At 41.9% G+C, this 11,027-nt stretch overlaps 1 protein-coding gene across 2 annotated transcripts in view; it reads left to right on the top strand.

The window, feature by feature from the left end:
- Nucleotides 1-788: 788 nt before the first annotated feature.
- LOC129829178 (FERM and PDZ domain-containing protein 2-like) overlaps nt 789-11,027 on the top strand; it is a 44,735-nt gene continuing 34,496 nt past the window's right edge. Inside the window, exons 1-5 of one of the 2 annotated variants that reach the window (XM_055890783.1) lie at nt 789-1,052; nt 9,203-9,324; nt 9,603-9,766; nt 10,317-10,562; nt 10,855-11,018. In XM_055890783.1, coding sequence (XP_055746758.1) covers nt 9,204-9,324; nt 9,603-9,766; nt 10,317-10,562; nt 10,855-11,018 — 695 coding nt within the window. In that variant the 5' untranslated portion in view covers nt 789-1,052; nt 9,203. Of the gene's footprint in view, nt 1,053-1,245; nt 1,558-9,202; nt 9,325-9,602; nt 9,767-10,316; nt 10,563-10,854; nt 11,019-11,027 lie in introns of those variants that run through there. The other variant, XM_055890782.1, reaches the window with a different exon arrangement.

Genomic DNA, 11,027 nt, shown 5'->3' with positions numbered 1-11,027 from the left:
ATATTATAGACACATATTTCCCTCAGATTACACAGACCCACAAAGAATTCGAGAACAAATCCAATTTTGATAAACACCCATATCTATTGGGTAAAATACCACAGTGTGCAATCACAGCAGCAAGATTTGTGACCTCTTGCCACAAGAAAAGGGCAACCAGTGAAGAACAAACACCATTGTAAATACAACCTATATTTATGTTTATTTATTTTAACTATTTGCACATCATATAGACATAATATGTGCTTCTACACCTGCATTGCTTGCTGTTTGGGGTTTTAGCCTAGGTTTCTGTACAGCACTTTGAGATATCAGCTGATGTAAGAAGGGCTATATAAATACATTTGATTTGATTTGATAATATGACATTTGAAATGTCTTTATTATTTTGGAACTTTTGTAAGTGTAATGTTTACTGTACATTTTGTATTGTTTATTTCACCTTTGTTTATTATCTAATTTACTTGCTTTGACAATGTCAACATATGTTTCTCATGCCAATAAAGCCCCTTAAATTGAAATTGAGATAGAGATATTGTGTGTGTGTGTGTGTGTGTGTGTGTGTGTGTGTGTGTGTGTGTGTGTGTGTGAGAGAGAGAGATAGTGAGAGAAATAGAGTGTGTGTGTGTGTGTGTGTGTGTGTGTGTGTGTGTGTGTGTGTGTGTGAGAGAACGGAGTGTGTGTGTGTGAGAGAGAGAAGGAGGAGTGTGTGTGAGAGAGAGAAAAGAGAGAGAGAGAAAGAGAAAGAGAAAGAGAGAGAGAAGGAGAGAAAAAGAGAGAAAAAGAGAGAGAGACAGAAGAGCGAGAAAGAGAGAAAAGAGAGAGGGGGAGTTGGCGTCTTTAGCCAAACAACAACCACACGTGATTTTTGAAGTTCGCATTAAAAAAGAAATAGGGCTATTTTTTAACATACTTTGGGTTACTGGAAATGAGCGGAACATACTTGTCTCACCTTTCACCTCACTGTTCAACTGACAGATTGGGCGCGTTCCTCTGCCCAGGCGTTGCTGACTCCTGCCAGATTTAACAACGCCTATAAAGGTATTTATCAGGTAAAGTATCAGCTAACCACATCATATATTTCGCAATCTGTCAGTCGATTACACAGCTGATGACGTCGCACGCAACCATTGGTTGATGCATGCAAGGTCTGCGCAAGGGAGCACGACCATTAGCTACAGTATATGCTGCTCAGAGTACTTGGCCACACCAATTGGTTGCGCACTGCCTCGCCACTTGTCACACTGCTCCTGCGTAATCCAATTGAGTTCTTATAGCTGGAGTCTAAAAATAGTCCAAATTAACAGAACCACAGTATAGACAGGTAACTACGTGTGAGTCCAGAGCGTTATATGCGATGGAGAAATGTGTTATTTCCACGCTGTCGTGTGATGGAATTATAGATGGATAGGTGAAAGTCCCCTGATAGGCTAGACACATTTGCCGACGGAGAGCACAGCCACAGGTGGAATGCCATGTGATGCTTGAGAGGATTACATTCGAGCTGCAGGTATTCTGAAGAAATTAAGAGGGACTTCCGATATCGAATTAATTAAGGTAAAGTTTTGGGTTTAATTGGATATAATTCCGCAAAAATATAGACCTACATGTATTCTACACAAATGTGGTATTCTATGAATGCGTAAAAGTTGCGTACCACAGCCAATGAGTGAATGCCGATATGTCATTAGGAGTTAACTATGGGTTTAGCTTTCCATTAGGTAGTTAACGGTTGAATTACAACAGTTTCTTGACAATAGCCTGGTAGGCATGATCTCAACCTAAAGATATGTTATCTTTAGGGAAGCATATATGTTATGGTGTCATTTTAGCCCATCAATTAAATTATTGGGCAATATATTTTTATATTTTGTGTTTTAAATGCAATGACAGCATAAATATAGCCAGTTACCATGCCTTTATGTCCAAATTGAAAAAATTATTTAATTCCAGTTTGTCGACAAATTAATAATTTATATGTTGGATTCACTTTCCACCTCAACCAAAATCTCAGTTAAATCAAATTAAACTTAAATTAAACTTAAGTTTGATTTAGGCCTAATCCTATTCTTTAACTTAGATTTTTGGTTGAGTTGGAGATGTGAATCCAACATGACTGATTCATTTGAAAAACAAACTGGAATTAAAGCCAGACTAAGTCAGTGGCACAGATGGAAATATCCAAGCGGAAGATAAATCTCCTTCTAATGTTGATATTTAGTTCCATTGATAACCAAGCAGAATTCATTATCACGTTTAAAATACAATAAATAGCCTGTTAACGTGTCGACAAGTTAACAAATGTGACCGACCGGCTCGATTCAGGTCTTATATAGCAACATTTAAAATTGTGTTTTTTACATTGGATAAAAGTAGAGACTCAGAGCTAAAAATTGGTATATCATACACTACAGTTGAGGTACAATGGGAAGTAATTCTGCTTTGAAAGTTGATAAACTTGTAACCTCACTTTTTGAGAAAATGGCCCTTGAAAGTTTTGGTACACCTACTGGACAGCTCTTTTTTTGTCTACACCCATTCAGCGTTGTTCACACCCGCTTAAGCTTTATCCCCACCCAGCTCTTTATTAACGATTCAGATGTGAGGCCATGTACTAAACAACCAAAGATTTCAAGACTAAAGGCTGGTTTATACTAAGGGTGTGTTCGTAAATTCAATCTGGAGTGCCAGAGTGTCCTCAGAGTGCGCTCGTAAACGCATAGCGTTGTCAGATCGTCCGTTCGTAAATCCAGTGTGCGTTCAGAACGCACTGGACGCTCTGGCGGAGGAGATGGGTTGATCCGAGTGTTCTGATCTAACAGCAGTCAAGCATCCAAGCTAGGGGAAAGGAGGAAACCTAGTCAGTTGTCCAATTGAATGTATTCAACTGTAATGTTTCTTCCCGCATTTAACCAAAGCCCTCTGAACCAGAGAGGTGCAGGGGGCTGCCATAATCGACATCCACGTCTTCGGCGTCCGGGGAACAGTGGGTTAACTGACTTAGCTAACTGGCTAATGTTGGCTAGCTTGCTAGCAGTGGCGATTTTAGCATGTAAATCTTGGTGGGGCAAATAAAATAAATGTGTGATGCATGCCAGCAAAGCCCCTACGCAACAATTGATCAAATTTGTGTGCTTTCATGAATTACATTAACAACATTTACATTTTAGCAGACGCTCTTATCCAGAGCGACTTACAAATTGGAAAGTTCATACATATTCATCCTGGTCCCCCCGTGGGAATTGAACCCTGGTCCCCCCGTGGGAATTGAACCCACAACCCTGGCGTTGCAAGCGCCATGCTCTACCAACTGAGCCACACGGGACCACAACAACACTAAACAATACATTTAATTGCACTACAACGGTGACAAACGGTGCACAGAAACTCTATCACCGTTCATTAAGCCTCATTTACTGCCTTTTAAAGAACATAGCTGATATGGCTGACTTGCTTAAACAACTGTGGTTTCTACTAACAATTGAGATGTACAAACTATGGTATAAGGGGACAACAAGCGGATAAGAGGCAATCCGTAATTTCGATTAAGACATTAATGAGTGACCAACGACGGACGTAGGCAATAATACTATTTGTTCAGCGCTTTTGAAATGTACAAGCGACAGAATTCAGAACCTCTGCCGTTCTTACAGTGTACTCCCTGTACAACAAGTCAGAACCATAGGATGAATAAAGGGGGCATGTAAACAGACAATGAAAGCTCTTACAATATTCAATGATTACATTTCTCTAAAACAGGTTATGGGCAAACAAGCACACACCGGCTACGAATGATGTGTTTACAATACCGCATTGGTGGAAATAGACCAAATTATTAGGAGGTAGATCTAATCTTTATCTAAATCACAACAATAGACAAACACAGTCTGCTTAAACAAATAACACACAAACCATTATACGTTTGGATGTCTTTATTGAACACACCGTGTAAACATTCACAGTGCAGGGTGAAAAAAGTATGTCAACCCTTGGATTTAATAACTGGTTGACCCTCCTTTGGCAGCAATAAACTCAACCAAACATTTTCTGTAGTTGCGGAGCAGACCTGCACAATGGTCAGGAGGACTTTTGGACCATTCATCTTTACAAAACTGTTTCAGTTCAGCAATATTCTTAGGATGTCTGGTGTGAACCGCTCTCAAGGCCATGCCACAGCAGTTTAAATCAGGTTGAGGTCAGGACTCTGACTGGGCCACTCCAGAAGGCATATTTTCTTCTGTTGAAGCCATTCTGTTGTTGATTTACTTCTGTGTTTTGGGTTGTTATCCTGTTGCATCACCCAACTTCTGTTGAGCTTCAATTGGTGGACAGAGCCTGACATTCTCCTGCAAAATGTCTTGATAAACTTGGGAATTAATTTTTCCATCTGATAGCAAGCTGTCCAGGCCCTGAGGCAGCAAAGCAGCCCCAAACCATGATGCTCCCTCCACCATACATTACAGATGGGAGGAGGTTTTGATGTTGGTGTGCTGTGACATTTTTTCTCCACACATAGAGTTGTGTGTTCCTTCCAAACTACTCAACTGTAGTTTCATCTGTCCACAGAATGTTTTGCCAGTGGTGCTGTGCAACATCCAAGTGCACTTTTGCGAACTTCGGATGTGCAGCAATGGTTTTTTTTGGACAGCAGTGGCTTCTTCTGTGGTGTCATCTCATGAACATCATTCTTGTTTAGTGTTTTTCACGTACCGTAGACTCGTCAACAGAGATGTTAGCATGTTCCAGAGATTTTTGTAAGTCTTTAGCTGACATTCTAGGATTCTTCTTAACCTCATTGAGCATTCTGCACTGTGCTCTTGCAGTCATCTTTGCAGGACGGCCACTCCTGCGGAGAGTAGCAACAGCACTGAACCTTCTCAATTTGTCTTACCCTCGACTGATGAACATCAAGGCTTTTAGAGATACATTTGTAACCCTTTCCAGCTTTATGCAGGTCAACAATTCTTAATCTTAGTTCTTCTGAGATCTCTTTTGTTCGAGGCATGGTTCACATCAGGCACTGCTTCTCACATTTTGTAAGTGCTTTTTTATAGGGCAAGGCAGCTCTAACCAAGATCTTCATTCTCGTCTCATTGATCGGACTCTAGGTTAGCTGACTCCTGACTCCAATTAGCTTTTGGAAAAGTCATTAGTCTAGGGGTTCACATATTTTCCAACCTACACTGTGAATGTTTAAATGATGTATTCTATATAGACAAGAAACATGCAATTATTCGTGTGTTATTAGTTTAAGCAGACTGTGTTTGTCTATTGTTGTCACTTAGATGAAGATCAGATCAAATGATATGACTAATTTATGCAGAAATCCAAGTAATTCCAAAGGGTTCACATACTTTTTCTTGCCACTGTATGTGCTCTTCAGATATGGGCTTGCTTTGTTCTAATCCTTTTTTGGCATCCAATTAAATGTTCTCTAAACCTTCTGTTCGATGTTTTTGTTCTGCTCCTCTATTTTTTTGCATATGTGGGTGGTTTTGTATGCAAAAACTTTTCTCTGAACTACATACTTCACAGAGATGGAATTCATGATTCAATCAAGTCTCATTTTGCTGTGTAACACAATCTGTGGTAAACATACAATATTTTCTTCACACCTTCCACAGTGTGATATTTGCTGTGAATACTCTAACGACTTGGATCCAATGGTGGTACAGTGCCTTCAGAAAGTATTCACATCCCTTGACTTTTCCCACATTTTGTTGTGTTAAAGTATGACTTTAAAATTGATTTAAATTTAGATTTTTTTTTTGTCACTTGCCTCCACACAATATCCCATAATGTCAAAGTGGAATTATTTTTTTCAAATAAATAAAAAATGAAATGCGGGGATGTTTTGAGTCAATAAGTATTAAATCCCTTTGTTATGTCAAGCCTAAATAAGTTCAGGAGTGAAAATGAGCTTAACAAGTCACATAATAATTAGCATGAACTCACTCTGTGCTCAATAATCGTGTTTAACATGATTTGTTACTGACTTCCTCATCTCTGTACCCCACACATCCAATTATCTGTACGGTCCCTCAGTCGAGAAGTTAATTTCAAACACAGATTCAACCACAAAGACTAGAGAGGTTTTCCAATACCTCTCAAAGAAGGGCACCGATTGGTTGATGGGTAAGTTTATATATATTATTTTTTCTTCAGGCATTGAATATCCCTTTGAGCTTGGTAAAGTTATTAATTACACTTTGGATGGTGTATCAATACACCCAGTCACTACAAAAATACAGACATATTTTAACTCAGTTGCCGGAGAGGAAGGAAACCACAGGGATTTCACCATGAAGCCAACTTTAAAACAGTTAGAGTTCAAATCAAAATCAAATCAAATGTATTGGTCATATATACGTGATTATCAGATGTTATTGCGGGTGTAGCAAAATGCTTGTTCTTCAAGCTCCGACAGTGCAGTAATATCTAACAAGTAATAGGTATCAGTTACCCAAAATACACGTAAATCTAAGTAAGGAATGGATTAAGAATATATACATATATGTCAGAGTGGCATTGGACTAAGATACAGTGGCATAGTAGAGAATTCCGTATGTACATATGAGATGGGGGATGCAATATTTACACACAATTGAAGTGACTAAGATAGTATAGAGTGCAGTTCATACATATGAGATGAGTAATGCAAGATATGCAGACATTATTAAAGTGGCTAGGGATCCATTTCCTTAAAGTGGCCAGTGATTCCTAATCTATGTCTATAGGTAGCCGTCTCTGATGTGCTAGTGATGGCTGTTTAACAGTCTGATGGCCTTGAGATGGAAGCGGTTTTTCAGTCTCTCGGTCCCAGCTTTGATGCACCTGTACTGACTTGGCCTTCTGGATGATAGCGGGGTGAACAGGCAGTGGCTGGGATGGTTGATGTCTTTGATGATCTTTTTGGCCTTCCTATGGCATCGGGTGCTGTAAGTGTCCAGGAGGGCAGAAAGATTGCCCCCAGTAATGCGTTGTGCAGACCGCACCTCCCGCTGGAGAGCATTGCGGTTGTGGGCGGTGCAGTTTCCGTACCAGGCTGTGATGCAGCCCGACAGGATGCTTTTCAATTTCCACCTTCTCCACTGCGGTCCCATCAATGTGGATAGGGGGGTGGTCCCTCTGCTGTTTCCTGAAGTCCACAATCATCTCCTTAGTTTTGTAGACGTTGCGTGAGAGGTTATTGTCTTGGCAACACACTCCCAGAGCCCTCACCTCCTCCCTGTAGGCTGTCTCATTGTTGTTGGTAATCAAGCCTGCTACTGTTGTGTCGTCTGCAAACTTGATGATTGAGTTGGAGGCGTGCTTGGCAACGCAGTCGTGGGTGAACAGGAAGTACAGGAGGGGGCTGAGTACACACCCTTGTGGGGCCCCAGTGTTGAGGATCAGCAAAGAGGAGGTGTTGTTTCCTCCCACCACCTTTGGGCGACCCATCAGGAAGTCCAGGACCCAGTTGCACAGGGCGGGGTTCAGACCCAAGGCCTCAAGCTTGACGATGAGCTTGGAGGGTACTATGGTGTTGAATGTTGATCTATAGTCAATGAACAGCATTCTTACATAGGTATGCCTCTTGTCCAGATTGGACAGGGCAGTGTGGTGGCGATTGCATCGTCTGTGGATCTATTGGGCAAATTGAAGTGGGTCTAGGATGGCAGGTAAGGTGGAGGTGATATGATCCTTGACTAGTCTCTCAAAGCACTTCACGATGACAGTTGAGTGCTATGGTGCGATAGTCAATTAATGGCTGTGATAGGAGGAAACTGAGGATGGATAAACAACACTGTTACTTCACAACACTAACCTAATTGACTAATTGGTAAAAATAGGAAGCCTGTACAGAATACAAATATTCCATAACATGCATCCTGTTTGCAACAAGGCACTAAAGTAGTACTGCAAAAAATGTGGCAAAGAAATGTACTTTTTTGTCCGGACTACAAAGTGTTATATTTGCTTACCAAGAAGAACGTGAATGTTCCTGACTGACCGAGTTACAGTTTTGACTTAAATTTAATTGAAAATCTATGGCAAGACCTGAAAATGGTTGTCTAGCAATGATTAACGCCAATTGGACAGAGCTTGAAGAATTATTTTAAAAGAATAAATGGGCAAATGTTGCACAATCCAGGTGTGGAAAGCTCTTCCAGACTTACCCAGAATGACTCACAGCTGTCATCACTGCCAAAGGTGCTTCTACAAAGTATTGACTCAGGGATGTGAAGGGTTATGTCAATTAGATTTAGTATTTATTTTATTTTTTCAATACATTTGCAAACATTTTCTGTCTGGCGTCTTGTGGGCGAGTGGTTTGCTGATGTCAACGTTGTGAACAGGGTGCCCCATGGTGGCGGTGGGGTTATGGTATGGGCAGGCATAAGCTACGGACAACGAACACAACTTAATTTTATCGATGGCAATTTGAATGCACAGAGCTACCGTGACAAGATCCTGAGGCCCATTGTCGCGCCATTCATCCGCAGCCATCATATGCGGCAGCGTGATAAATCACGGCCCCATGTCGAAATAATCGTTGAAATTGTTGCATTTTATATTTTTGTTCAGTGTCATTTGATATTGTCACAGAACCTCAGCCGGATGCTACCACTGTCACGTCTCGTTGTAACGCTTCACAGTCACCTTGGTGACGAGAGGCAGAAAAATGAAAGGCACAGAGAGTAGCCATATCAGAGCAAATCCTCCAGGCTCTGCGAAAGCCTATTACATGGCAAACTGGAAGCTCATCGTGTGACAGCCCGGTGTGCATGTGTGAGAGCGGGAGAGGGGGGAAATGGACAGGTGGCTATTGAAGGGGGGGGGGGCGTCTGTATTGCTTTGCATGAGCCCTTTAGTCCAATCAATCACCTCACTCATTGTAGATAATCATCTATAGCTACTTGTCTAAATGGACCAAATTTACTGTTCTCCTAATATCTCTATCTTGTCAAAGAAAAATATCACTTTGCGGTAATGATTTAAGCAGTTAGATAATATGGTTGTGTGGACACTTTTCAATGATTTATGGAAACAATCAAGTCTCTTGGGTTCAACAGTTTTCATTGTAATCCAAATAACGGCTTCGCATATTTTTGAAACAACATGTATTGCTTATGTTTCGCTATTACAGCGTTTTGAGGCAGATATTCCAAAAATGATTTAGATAACATGACTGTATCTACACATGGCTGTCCCCCCCCAGGATGGGCACGTTCGTGACCCTGGCGGAGGTGCTGGAGGCCCGGGGGTCACCTCTGGAGGAGGATGAGGTATGGTGTCTGCTACTGGGCACCGCCGAGGCCTTGATGGAAATCTCTCACAAAGGTACCTGGACATATTTATATGCTTTTCCTCACCCATGATAATACACACCGGCAGGATCTTTTGACCTTAAAAGAGATTGTTCACACCCTGTCAAAACATGTGTCAGATGTTTGCAGACCTCCATTATGCTGAGCTGACTTCATACCCCATGACTTGTTTTTGTATATGCATCTTTATGCATTCGAAGAAATAGGCCTCAAACCCGAGATGAATGGGAAGGATAGGCAACACAATATCGTGCTCGACTTCTAATAGTTTGTATTTTGTCCTCTCGACAGGTCCTGGTAACATGTGCAGTGTACTGAGCCCTGGCTCAATGCTGCTGTCAGCCACTGGGAACCTTGCTTTTAAGAGCTGTCCCCGGTCAGAGAACCTTGGTTCCTTCACTGCTCCAGAGGTACAGGAGGGGCACGCTGCCTCCAACAGGACGGCCTCGGAGAAGGTGCTCAATAAAACCCCTGATCTCAATGTCATCGCATCACACTGCTAATCTGATTTCATGTCCGTCTGTACTATATGGCCAACTCCTATGGTCTCCGTTGGCTTGACATCTCACCACTGTTTTGGCTCTCGACTTTCGGTTTTGCATGAATTCCTCAGGAAAGATTTTACTCATTCGTCCTGTGGATCTGTCTCTGTCAGTTAGTTTGTACGTTCGTCACACGCAGTGTCTCAGACAGCACGAGCCCGATTTTGACGAACCTTGGGTGAATGATGCGTCTTACGGTTCACAAAATGACACTGATTGACCAGATAACATGCGATTGAAAATTCAAACTTTGAAAGGTCACGCCCACACCCCGTTTGACCTAAAATCATGAAATTCGGTACATAGGTCCCTCTCCTTACAAGGAACACATTTGCCTCACGGACCCAAGAGGTCCGCCCATGATGGATTTGGAATTTTGTGAAAAACACTTAAAAACGCTACTCCTCTAACACCGAATGACCGACATGTTTACTGTTGTCTTGTTTCTCTTTGTTTTCTTCAGATGATTGTATATTCCCTAGGAATGACCCTCTTCTGGTCCGTTGATTATCAACTACCTCAAAACCAGCCCATTCGGCTGAGTGACGACCTGAACAACCTCTTGCTGAGTATGTGTGAGGACACGGTCCACAGGCGAGCAGATCTCGTGACCGTGCTGGAGACCTGTGAACAGCACATCAAGGCTGCTCAACTGCCCCCACCAGAGAAGCTCATCAGACAGCTAGTACAAGATGTCTTCAGGGACTCTGTGAGTCACCCACATTCCCTTTTTTGGTTTAGGCAATGCACCTGTAGTCAGTATAGCTGTCACTCTACACTCCATGTGCTGACCAGCACACTGACATTATAGGGTCAAATTTCCTAGAAATAAATTGGCCTCTATTCCATATTGTGACAATACTGGCTGCAACTCTATCTTGGCTACAATCTACAGCTGGGTTTGAATTGAGATCATATTGATTTGAGACCATGGTTATTTTTAAGGATAGGTCAGCGCAACTTATCTAATTCAGCAGCTGTCATTCAATTGTGTTTTCTAGGTTGATCATGTGTCCATGGCTGAGATTGGTCCTCAACTTACTGACCGGAGTCAGATGGTCAGAGAGAGGCTTCACAGTCTCTCAGGAAGTGCCTCGTACCACAACTCCACCTGGGCGCTGAGAAACAGAAGCACCCCAACGTTCCAAGCTGAGCTCAGCAGAGGGTAAGAACC

Source organism: Salvelinus fontinalis, chromosome 30 (genome assembly GCF_029448725.1).
Source record: "Salvelinus fontinalis isolate EN_2023a chromosome 30, ASM2944872v1, whole genome shotgun sequence".
Lineage (NCBI taxonomy): Eukaryota > Metazoa > Chordata > Actinopteri > Salmoniformes > Salmonidae > Salvelinus > Salvelinus fontinalis.
Note: the sequence above shows the minus strand (reverse complement) of the source record. Positions and strands in the feature narration are given on the sequence as shown.